An 11,171-nucleotide genomic window follows, 5' to 3' on the forward strand; every position below is an offset into this window, starting at 1 on the left:
GGAGTCAACGTGGTGAGTAAACGTAAGATGATGGCATGAACCCACGAGAGATCTGACATCGTATCGGACATCTCTCAACTCAGGTAGCCTCGCAAAAACAATAATATCCGCTGACGAGCAGCCGGGAGTCGAAGGATTCAACTACTATCCTGAAATCTAGATATGGCAATATTAGTGGACTCGCTAACGATAGTGTCCTATTGGCAGGTCCTCTGTTTCGTAGAATGGCTACCTTCATCCGCTGTGGGTGGTGATAAGCTTTGGAAAGGATTCTAAGCATTTCTGGCCGATACTTAGTTCCTTGGTGAAAGCGTTTACTGCGCCGTGTGGTCTAGAATCTGCAGAGGTTCGTCAGTCCGTTACGATATCATGAGAGTTGCGGCTAACCAAATGAAAAGCATGCAGCGCTTTTCTGGAATCGACAGGGGTATTCGAAAAGAGATCCGTAACACGTGGTTTTCAGTCTTAATTATCGTTTGGACCATGGATGCGCCTGAGTTAAGCCTTCAGTTAGGTGGAATCAGTCCCACCTTTGACCTCTGCCAAAATCTGATGTCAGATTACAGCCCCTCTATCAGCAGGGTTGCGGATCCTAGATCACCTAGCTACTAATGCTGACGACGATAATTCTCGGACTGATCCAAAATGGTAGCTCCGAGAACGTTCATGCCCATTTTTGGTCTCATTGTTCTCGTTGAGTATTCCTTTTCCACTTGGTCCGTTTGATGTTTTTTTTGCTGGGGGGGGTGATTGTTCCAGAACCATTTTGCGTCTATCCCCACTTACTCCTTCGATAATCCTTGTACTAGATCCAGGAGTCTCATTTTTAGAGCCATAAGAGATATTTACTATCGATAAAGCCAACTGCCGAGTACGGATCTTTGTCAATCAAGCTCTACATATTCGAAATGTGAGGAACTACTCTAACAAGGACCAAGTATGTACCTGACAATGTTTGGAGGGCGTATCATCATCTGACAACAATGCCATTAGTATACGGACAGGATCTCTAAATTTAGCCGATTAGCTTTCCAGAAAGAAGCTGGAGCCTACGGTCTCATGTGAGGTTCCATACACATTCGGACCAAACGCTCAGGATCAACCCTCATATTACGATTCCGGTCGCCAACACCACAATCCTGCAGAAGGCAACGGCTATCACAATGCCTGGAGCATATTGATATTCCTCTACATGTGGTCCACGAAATTCCAGAAGCAGTGGTGCGTAAGCGAGGGGCATTCCTGAAGGATGGCTATGTTTTACGCGGCAGCTCATGGGTGCTTTGTGGCAGCGCTGATTGCTCACACGGCGCAGGAAGTCCTCCAGTCCACGGGTGAAATCCTTCAATCATCCATTTTGGGGGGTCCCTGCTATAGTTGAGTACCCGTGGCCTGTCCGGGGCTAGGGTATGGGTGTCTTGTGGTAAAAACTGTAGAACAGGAATCGCTGACGAGCCTTCTCTATAGCAACCCTCATCTAAAGAACCGGTCCTGTCCTCGGGATTTATGTAAAGTGACATTTTTCTTTCTTTTTCTGCATCTCCCTTTCTCTGGCTGTCACGGTCACTGTCCCGGGCTTTGCGAGGTATTCGGAGAGGAACTTGGTGGCGTAGCCTCGGGCAACGGATCATTTCGCTTATTGCTTGCCAACCAGCCAGCTACATGCATCACAACCATCTCCCGCCGTAGCTGCTGTCTCTACTGGCCCCGTCCGGGGTTGTAAGACATACCCCAACCAGGGTCCTCACTCTGGGGCGCAGTGAATACGATGGTGGCATTGCCCATGATCCTTCTTCCTGAGTTTGGACAAATTCGATGTTATGTTGCCACGGACCACACGTTGGAGCGATCTGCCGGTGGAGAAGTGGATCACCCCGCGCGCTAATCCAGATCGCTTCACCACCGAGTTGGCAGATATCTTCACAAGGACGCCCTACTGTGCTACCGGGATGGCGCAGCAGCATTTGGTATAGTCAGACATTAGAGCAAATAATGGGGTGTATCCGGTACTGGTCGGTCACTGATCAGAGGTATCAGTGTGGGTCACGGCCTGATATCTGATTGTCTTCCTGCATTCAACCATCCATCACCAAGCCCTTATCATCGGGTGGTCCTTGTTAGCTCGGGCAGTGGGCCTGTGCAGTACACATCGTCCGTCAAATAGTAGATGTTTGGTTTCGAATGGCCGATAGGATGGCGAATTAGGTAGCCGGAGGCCTCACAAGTTTCTGAGCTGTGGATCTGACACAATAAAGACCCAACTGCCAAGATGTAAGCACCTCGCTATAAACCCCCGAAAGGGAAGCTGAAGGATGACGCCCACAGGGGCTGGAAGACAGCGGATGTACTTTTCATCCTCAGATAAATAAGCACTAAAGAATCATTGGCAGGGGAGCGGGCTATACGTGTGTGCAAGACGAGGCTCTGACAAGCACTCATGCCAAGATCCATGCTACACAGTTTAGTCCGATAACCATTTCCAAGGTAATTGGACTCCAACTAACCAGCATTTACTCTTTTCAGTTACCAAAGCACTCCTTAAATGGGTCTAGGTCTTGTCCGTGCTGACTGTGTATTTTAGTGGATGGAATCTTTGGATCCTCGTCCCCCGCTTTCCTTTCCCTCCGTCTGTTCTGTTGCCATTCGTGGTAGTGATCGGCCCTGAGTATAAATGGGGTCCGAGGGCTATTATGCATGAAAGCAAATTGCGCGGATACATTTTCCCGTCATGACAAGATTATATCCTGGATAAACTAATAGAATGAGGGGTAACGCCCACAGGCCTTCATCGTCTTGAATTTCCTTTACAATATCTTTCCAGCTATCTCAATGTTCGGGACGCTATCACAGGACCATTCTACCCAGGCCTCCTACATTGTCCAGGTCACCGATCCTCCCTTTCAGACAGACCGCAATGCAAGAACCCCTCATTTGGCCTGCATGCCCTGTCGTACCAAAAAGGTGAGCTCTCACCCTACACCACTGCAGCGTCCTCGGTTAACAGACGCCCTCCAGCTCAAGTGCTCGGGGGAAAAGACGGGCTGTCAACGATGTCAGGTGAAGAATTTGTCCTGCGTCTTTCCAGATCAATCCGCCTCGCGCTCCGCCAGGAAGCACCGCAACAAGCGTTCCGAGTCCGCTGTATCAGAGACCTCCCATCATCCGACGAACAGCAGTGCCAGCGGCAGGCAAGGCTCTCCAGAATCACGTAACCAGCAGGTACAATCGCCTAGTCAAATACATGTGGGCGAAGAAGAGATGCACGAGGATGTATTTCTTGACTTACCCGATTTCTATGATACGGGCTTGTCCTCTACGCCGGACGCAGAGGATATATCCCGGTTAGAGGCTCCCCTGGGTCTGAGCACTGGTCTACCAACCGGCTCTCTATCAACCAACATGGAAGACACTCTCGGTCACGGGTGTCTATTCAACATCAATCAAGGCAAGTTATTGAACTTAGCCCCGTCACCTTCTCTTTGCCATCAATCCGTACTGACTGAAAGGTGGAGACCGGCACAAGCCTAACTTCCCCGGGCTGCCAGCCTGCATTGACCTCGACACCGACATCCTTCCTGCATTTTCAACATCAGGAGTAGAACGCGCCTCCATTTCCCATTCCAACCAGTGCCACTGCCCCAGCCAAGCCCTCGCTCTCTACGAGCGCACTCAAATTCTGTACAACCGGCTTGACACAACACCTCGCTCGACGATAAACAGCCTTGACGCCCGGGATACCCTCCACCGAAGCAAGGAGATAATCTACCAATGTGAGAATCTAACGGAATGTGCTCTGTGCCGGACACAGTCTCACATCGCTATGATTCTCCTCTCCGTCAGCCACCAGTTGATCATCTGTCTTAAGCGCCAGTGCGCCACCACAAGCCATCACCGGTTGACGGACTGGTATCCTAATGACGCTTACACAGGCCAGGGAACGGGTTTCTCTCACCGTAGTAGCCTGGATCCCGTTACACAGAGGCCGCCGATGCCCTTCCATCACAGTTTGGAATCAGAGGACTTGGAAGACGAGATCCAGGTGCTCAAGACATTACTAACCTTAAGAATGCAAGCCACTGCCAAGCTTCTGGCGAAGTTACAAGATATCATTGACGTTGGGGGGTGGCGCGAGCATCGCGAGTTGCTGGACAGGGTCTCGGCGCTGCATCAGGCTGCCGCGGCTAGTATTCATCGAATGGGGAGGAGAGAGAAATGAGGCATCTGCGTATCTAAAATTGCTGCTGGTGACTGTGATACTGCCTCGTAGAAATTTGTCAATTGGTGGGGCAATTTGAAGATACGGCGGGGATTCCTATCAAGTGCCCTTATCAATGACCGTACAGGAAAACCCCCGTCTTCCTTCTCTCGGAGGCCGTCTAAATGAACACTATATGCTTAGCTCAGAAGCCTCAATGGCATGAAATCCCATAGAGTCTTAAGCGTCAGCCAACTCTTGAATTCATTAAATCTTAGAGTTCCAGGACTGACTGACTCTGGATTATCTGGACAAAGGACACGCACGGTAAGGTGAAGCATGCAATCATTCAAGTGGATGTTTCCGAGAGCTTACACCTGGCCCTGCTTGTCACCTCATACTTTGCAATAAACCGTTCTAAATATCCACGTTTACTAAGACTGGTCCACAAGTACTGTAATCCGAGTAAACATCGTCAAATCAGGCGCCTAAAAAGAAATATAGGTCGACTTGGCGTTGCAATATTGCAACAACCCCGCCTGTCCAAATTCCACGCCAATTCCACTCTCCTTGTGTCCTCCAAACAAACCCTGAAAGCTTGGTTTCTGCGTGCTGTTGATGTAGACACTACCCACATCCAACTGGGCGGCAATTCGACGAGCCCTCGCTATATCACCGGACCAGACACTCGCGCTCAGTCCAGTAGGGGTATCATTGGCCCAGTGGACGACTTCTGATTCCGAGCTCCATCGCAGAAGGGGGAGGATGGGGCCCTGTTCCATCGTTAGACATTTAATAATTCTGGAGAGAAGAGAGGGGACACTGACAAACTGCTCCTCACGGACGAGTCTCGACTCCCTAGGCGGATTATCTACCACCATCAAGGGTAGAAAATATCCCCCCTCCTGCTTACCTTCACCCACTCCATCAAAGCCATACTTCTGTCCAGTCGCCAAAACCTCATATCCCAATTTTTTCACCTCATCAACCAACCCCTTCACTCTCTCAAACTGCATCCGATTCTGCACCGGTCCAACCATGACCCCATCCTCAACAGCACCATCACCGACCTTCATCTCCCTCACCTTATTAACAATCGCATCTCTCACCACCCCATAAACATCCTCATGAATATAAACCCTCTTCGTAGCCACACACACCTGCCCCGTATTCAAAAACGCACTGAGCACTATCTCCCCCGCGACATGCTCAATATCCCTCACATCAGGACACACAATACACGCATCATTCCCACCTAATTCCAACGTCACGCGCTTCAACGTTCCCGCACACGCAGCCATCACTTTCTTCCCCGTGCTCACTGACCCCGTTAAGGAAATCTTCCCAATCCCCGGGTGCTGCGTCATCAAGCTTCCCAAATTGTGCGACTCGTCGTCGTCGCTGCTGCCAAGGCATTGGATCACTCCCGGTGGGAAGAGCTGTTGGGCGAATTCACATATCTTGGGAAGCGTGTAGGGTGTGAAAGGGGAGGGCTTGAGAATGATGCTGTTTCCGGCTTGGATGGCTGGTCCGAGTTTGTTCATTGGCATGGCGATGGGGACTAAATAACAATTATATCAGGATCAGTGGGACATTGAATGGAGGGGAGTTGGGGGGGAAAGGGGAAAATATATACAATTCCAAGGACAAATAGCCCCCACCACACCGATCGGCTCAAAGGTCGTATGTACTACCTTAGAGATATTCTCATCAAGCACGGTATGTTCAACGGGTTGAAGTGAAGCGAAATGCAGTAGAGTATCTTGAGCAATTTGAATTTCTGCTTGCGCTAAGAACCTCTAGTTTATGTGTGTTAGACATATAGTATAAGCATGCATGGACACATTTGATACGGGTTCGGTATCATGCATACCGGTTTTCCTGTCTCAGCAATCAACAAATCGGTTAATGATGGCGCGTGTTCGGCGATCAGGGCGGCTAGCTTCGCTAGGAGCTCCCTGCGGTGTTTCCAGGTGGTGCTTTTCCAAGTGACGAAGGCGTCATTGGCTGCGACGACGGCTTCGTCGAGATCCGCTGAGCTGGCTACTGGTGCTTCCGGCAGTGTGGTGCCAGTTGCTGGGTTGGTTGAGGTGTAGGTGGTGTTTGAGGTACGGAGGGTGCCGTTGATGGTGTTGTAGAATGTGGTGAAGGTGGTTGAGTGAGACGAAGACATCTTGACTGTGTAGTACTATTGACCAAAGCGTACTTTGTGTTTCTAAGATGTTGAAGAAAGTTACCATGCAGAGGTATTATCTATTGATATACTATATATATATTGTTGTTTCTACGCAGCTGTACCCCGAGATCACCCCTCGGAGAGCCTGAAAGGGAAAGAAGCGAATGGACATCCGCTAATTGAATCCTCCGAGGCCACGAATAGAAGCCCCGGACAGTCGAATCGAAGCGGAAGTAGGCGCCCTCCCTCTCTTCCGCTAGTCTATGGAAAAATGTCTAGCTTTGCACACATTCGCGTTACTTTGACCACGGCATACTACACTATCATCAAGTTTGTCTCGGCACGAACCGGACATTGATGTCCGGCTTCTGCCAGAGAATATAGTTCAATGACTCCCGTTCGAGATCCACATCGTCGTTGACGAGCTCACAGTCGAACATGAAGTGGACTTTGGCCAGGACCAGCCGCAGTTCAATAAACGCTAGGCTATCGACTTGTCAGTGGGTGAGAATGCCATAAAATTAGGAGAGCACTCACTTTCGTCCCAAGCACACTCGTGGGCCCAGCAGAAATGGGAAGAAGGCTGACTTATCGTCCATGTTAGGATCTAGCCACCTTTCGGGATCAAATCTCGTAGGGTCACTGAAATATCGGGCGTCGCGGTTGGTGGTCCATGCGTGAACTGAGACCTCTGTCTGTTGAATGAAAGTCAGAAATGCTTGTTTTGCTGATTCACCACGGCACCGACCTTCTTAGGGATATAGTGGCCATCTACATAGGCGCCAGGTGAAATCCGTGGTGGCCCAAAAGGCACCGGGGGGTATAGTCTCATAGTTTCGTTGAGGACGGCGTGAAAGTATGGCAGCTGGCCTACAGAACTGGAAGTGATTTCACTATAGTCTTTGAACCGCGAGCGGATCTCGTCCCGCATTTTGGCGTAGACCTCGGGATGCTTAAGGATAAAATATGTAGCTGCCGATAGAGTTGTCGCTGTTGTTTCACTTCCAGCAATACTAATTCCGTCAGTTTCATGCGCTGTAGCCGAAGAAATAGTCAACACTCACACCAAATTTTGCCCTTGTGCTGCGACCTCTTCAGTCGATATTACTCCCTGACCAGCATTCTCCAGCATAGCAGAAAGAAAGTCAGTTCGCGCATCATCCTTGGGACGCGCTAGACGTCTGCCCGTGCACGTGTGCGCTAATTAGCAATAGTCTCTCACAGAACACAGTAAACACACATAATGAGGGCCTACCTTGCAGCCATTTCTCTTGTGACCTGCGTATGCCGATTCATGTCCTTGATCTTCTCAAAAGGCAAAAGTTCGAACACCTTCTTAAACCCCAACACCATGCCAAACCGTCTCAAGACATCAATGATCGCACCCGCCTGCATATTCCCCAGTATAACACTGATCCAGAATGCTGAAGTCCCCTTCTCCGTAGCCCCAAAGGACTCTCCAAAGACCAGCTCCCCGATGATATCAAAAGTGAGGTAATTGAACCAATCCACGACGTTCATGCCCTGCGGACTGCTTCCGAACTTTTGAATCTGGTTGATCAGCAGATCCACATATCGCTGTTCAAGCTCCTCGTGCGCGATCAAGGCCTTAGCTGAGAACCCGAACGCCCAGAGTCTGCGCATCCGCGCGTGTTCGTTGATGTCCGATTCACCAATAATATCGGACGCTTCGAAATTGGCCACTTTGTAGAAAGTAGATTTGATGAATGTGCCGCTGCCAGTGGTGTTATAGATATCTTTCCAGGCTGATGCCGTGGCGAAAGACAGTTCGTTAGGAGCGATCCGGACTACGTCCCCTGTTCATTATTTCGCAATTAGCATCTGGTTTCCATACCTTCTCGGGATGTTGGCAGTGACATGAAGTAAAACCAAGCATACCATATTGACGATGCAATTCCTCTAATTGGAGATGTATTTTCCCACTCATTGACATGCGACAGTAGAATACCTTTCTCCACATCAGAATTGGCATCACTCAAGCGCAGAGCATGTACAACCCACCTGGCTTATTGCCGCCCATTTTGGTCCGGGAATCTTTGCCAATGGGTGCAACGTGAGAGAATACACAACCCAAAGACAGGGGAGGGCAATGCCCTGATCGAGTTAGCCGTCAGATCTAGACATTAGGCAATGCACTTACCAATATTGTTAGGAAAATAGCCCAATCTTTGAACGATCCCGGGAGCAGCGAGGCCAAGCCGGCTATGGCGCTGGCGACGTGTCCGTCTTCCATGCTGATCATCATTGTTGTTATTTGCATATCCTGTCTTCTATCCTTGTCATATTATTGCTTTGGTCTACAGGCTTTATCCCATTCCTCGGTAGCTCTCGCTCGGGCCATCCGAAATGGGGGAAACCGATGGGCGGATGAGCTGCAGCTGGGCTGTACGTCGATCGCGGGCTACTCGTCATCAGCCATTAATAGATGGAATTAAGAGCCTTCAGGATCCAAAGGTCCGGTTGTCCGAATCCGTCGGAGAATCATCTCCAACGTCAGCTCCAATTGTCCAGACCGGATAATCAAACCAGGGCTTATCAGTATATCCACCGTAGTAGCTCCCTGATCGACGGGCTAATCTGACTTATCGACCCGATTATTATCCGAACGGGACAATAAGAGTCATCAATAATAAAAGCTTCTGGGGATCCTTTGGCTAGAATTGGATCCCGTTGGGTCTGATGGATTCCGGACGTTTCCACCATGACAATCCCCCCCTTGCGCACCACTGCCTCTTCCTCTGCTTACCCTCCCCGGCTGTTTCTTTCTTTGGCTCGGCCCGTTCGCTCTGGCTTACCACAAACAGATGACAGGGTTCAAAATCCTTGCGCCTTCAGTCTGCTCCTCTTCTCTTTCAGGTAATTGCTTCGCTCAGTTTGTGGACCGGCCATTCGCCGCCACATCGCTTAGAACGTGGACACATCGCATTAGCGCTGAGGTGAGAGCGAGGCGTGGTCCTCAGCGTGGCTTGTTGTGACAGCGGAGACACCTGTTCCTTCGTGCGGAGAAGATAGTGTTGGATTGCTGCTGAAGGATGCTTATGTACGGCATGCTAGAACTTGACGTTGGTGGGTGGTGAGAGGCCTCCCAAGTCCAGTATTCTGTACATTTCGCTGGCGATTTATATAGAGACGACAAAGAAAGTATCCGGACAGGTTCATTAGTTCGAATTTCAGGATGTTCGGGACATTAGTATCGACTCAATCGGAATCGGAGCCATTTATCTCCCATGTGATTAGACCACCGTTTGAGAGCGATCGCGAGTTGAAGCACTTGGCATGTTTGGCGTGTCGCACAAAGAAGGTATGACACTCCAGCAGCCAAGATACCCTTAGAATAATGAACAAACGATGTTATCATGCCCTATGAGTAAACAATTGACCTGCCAGTGTAGCTGAAATGCACCGGAGAGCGAACGGGATGTCAGCGGTGTCTCGATCGAGGACTTCCTTGCGAGTACCAAGAAGCTAATTTTCATCGAGGTCGACGGCCTCGTGGGGCCAGCTTGAACAACAACAAGAATAACGAAGAAGTCGAAGATTCAACAGATCAATCCTCCGCTTCTGCTGCACCGAAGAATTCGGACGGTTCGAGAAGAGCAAGTCAGTCATCGGAAGCAGCAAAAGCCCACATTAGGTACAGAGAAGACAAAGAGCAAGATGGAAGAAGGAGTGAGGGGCCCGGTAGTTTGAATGGAGGCACACCTCATGCCACATCGGACCTGGGCGAAGACGGATTGGACCCCGAGCTCTTGACCAGCATGCACGGGCCAGCAACAGAGTTAGGGGCCGAAGTGCAGCTTTCAGACATTCCCATGACACCCGATGATGATTTATCCAGCCTGCTACCTGACTTCGGCCATACAGACTTTGCCAGCAACGACGTCAACCAGGACTTACTCTTCCTCTCACAGCTGGCCGCCTCCAGTACGCCGGAGCTCGTGAACCCGTCGTATCCTCCCAACCCTAGTCCCGCCATGCCACGTCTCTCTTCTTCAATGTCCCGTCCAGGGATCCCGGGGATGTCCCAATTAGCCAGTAGCCCGAGCATCGCAAATCTGCACATGCCCTCGTGCACATGTCTCCAGTCTACCCTGACCCTCTACGAAAGTATCCGCGCCGTGCAGTGGCGTGCCCAATGCGGTGCCAGCGCGGGTGTTTCGCGTGAAATGGCTCACCTGATCCTTAAAGCCTGCAAGTTGGCCCTGAACCAGTGTCATCGGCTCATTGGCTGCTCCTCGTGCAAGCGTGAGCCACTGTTCGTGATGTTGCTCTGTTCTGTCTGCGACCAGTGTCTGACCTGTTTTGAGATCTTTCACGATTCGCACCAGAGGCGATTGCGAAGTAGGAGTATGACCTCCTCGTCGAACGGAAGCAGTTTCATCAATGCATCTGATGCGCGCTCGGAAATGGATCAGCTTGGGGAGATTGTGCAATTGGCCAATTTGCCGTTTGGTGATGTGCCGGTATTGTTGGATGACGAGGATGATATCAACATGACTTGTGGCTTGTTGGCCACGCGGGTAGCCTCAATGGTGCACCTGCTGCGGTTATTGGGGCCGATAATTGATGCTTGTGGGTGGAGGACCCATCATGACACTTTCTCGGGGTTGCAGAAGCGGTGTCAGGGACTGGCGTATACATTGCAGACCAAATCTAAAGCCCGGTAGTGAGCGTAATGCTAATGTGTCATGATCGGTGACTGTAGTATTAGATAGTATATATTGTTTCTTTACAAGATAACATAAGAGCATTAGTCAAATATGATACTAGAATGCAAGA

General features: G+C 50.1%; 4 protein-coding genes across 4 annotated transcripts; 2 read left to right on the plus strand and 2 right to left on the minus strand.

The window, feature by feature from the left end:
• Window positions 1-2,708: 2,708 nt before the first annotated feature.
• BO85DRAFT_428119 (Zn(II)2Cys6 transcription factor domain-containing protein) lies at window positions 2,709-4,517 on the plus strand. The gene is made up of 3 exons (XM_025658194.1): window positions 2,709-2,961; window positions 3,016-3,445; window positions 3,513-4,517. Exons 1-3 carry the CDS (start codon window positions 2,830-2,832, stop codon window positions 4,214-4,216), a joined length of 1,266 nt encoding a protein of 421 aa, XP_025512154.1. The 5' UTR covers window positions 2,709-2,829; the 3' UTR covers window positions 4,217-4,517.
• Window positions 4,518-4,683: 166 nt separating this feature from the next.
• On the minus strand, window positions 4,684-5,756 carry BO85DRAFT_471426 (aldehyde dehydrogenase; the record flags this gene model as incomplete). Its single annotated transcript, XM_025662473.1, has 2 exons — window positions 5,023-5,756; window positions 4,684-4,968 (listed from the first exon to the last, which is right to left on the minus strand). The coding sequence occupies exons 1-2, from the start codon at window positions 5,743-5,745 to the stop codon at window positions 4,684-4,686; spliced, it is 1,008 nt and encodes a 335-aa protein (XP_025512155.1). The 5' UTR covers window positions 5,746-5,756.
• Window positions 5,757-6,566: 810 nt separating this feature from the next.
• BO85DRAFT_141750 (cytochrome P450) lies at window positions 6,567-8,789 on the minus strand. Its single transcript, XM_025654080.1, has 8 exons — window positions 8,533-8,789; window positions 8,394-8,486; window positions 8,271-8,340; window positions 7,627-8,188; window positions 7,436-7,552; window positions 7,120-7,384; window positions 6,909-7,066; window positions 6,567-6,857 (listed from the first exon to the last, which is right to left on the minus strand). The coding sequence occupies exons 1-8, from the start codon at window positions 8,650-8,652 to the stop codon at window positions 6,698-6,700; spliced, it is 1,545 nt and encodes a 514-aa protein (XP_025512156.1). The 5' UTR covers window positions 8,653-8,789; the 3' UTR covers window positions 6,567-6,697.
• A 302-nt stretch (window positions 8,790-9,091) lies between these two features.
• On the plus strand, window positions 9,092-11,152 carry BO85DRAFT_452599 (Zn(II)2Cys6 transcription factor domain-containing protein). Its single transcript, XM_025660860.1, has 2 exons — window positions 9,092-9,693; window positions 9,785-11,152. The coding sequence occupies exons 1-2, from the start codon at window positions 9,568-9,570 to the stop codon at window positions 11,057-11,059; spliced, it is 1,401 nt and encodes a 466-aa protein (XP_025512157.1). The 5' UTR covers window positions 9,092-9,567; the 3' UTR covers window positions 11,060-11,152.
• The last annotated feature ends 19 nt before the right edge of the window (window positions 11,153-11,171 follow it).

Source organism: Aspergillus piperis, assembly GCF_003184755.1.
Source record: "Aspergillus piperis CBS 112811 unplaced genomic scaffold BO85scaffold_20, whole genome shotgun sequence".
In the NCBI taxonomy this organism is placed as follows: domain Eukaryota; kingdom Fungi; phylum Ascomycota; class Eurotiomycetes; order Eurotiales; family Aspergillaceae; genus Aspergillus; species Aspergillus piperis.

Coding starts and splice junctions, on each gene's coding strand:
- BO85DRAFT_141750 (XM_025654080.1), bottom strand. CDS start 8,652: ATGCAAATAACAACAATGATGATCAGCATGGAAGACGGACACGTCGCC. Junction 8,189..8,270: donor GGAATTGCATCGTCAATATG/GTATGCTTGGTT, acceptor AATAATGAACAG/GGGACGTAGTCCGGATCGCT. Junction 6,858..6,908: donor CGAGTGTGCTTGGGACGAAA/GTGAGTGCTCTC, acceptor ACAAGTCGATAG/CCTAGCGTTTATTGAACTGC.
- BO85DRAFT_428119 (XM_025658194.1), top strand. CDS start 2,830: ATGTTCGGGACGCTATCACAGGACCATTCTACCCAGGCCTCCTACATT. Junction 2,962..3,015: donor TGCCCTGTCGTACCAAAAAG/GTGAGCTCTCAC, acceptor GACGCCCTCCAG/CTCAAGTGCTCGGGGGAAAA. Junction 3,446..3,512: donor TCTATTCAACATCAATCAAG/GCAAGTTATTGA, acceptor TGAAAGGTGGAG/ACCGGCACAAGCCTAACTTC.
- BO85DRAFT_452599 (XM_025660860.1), top strand. CDS start 9,568: ATGTTCGGGACATTAGTATCGACTCAATCGGAATCGGAGCCATTTATC. Junction 9,694..9,784: donor TGGCGTGTCGCACAAAGAAG/GTATGACACTCC, acceptor CTGCCAGTGTAG/CTGAAATGCACCGGAGAGCG.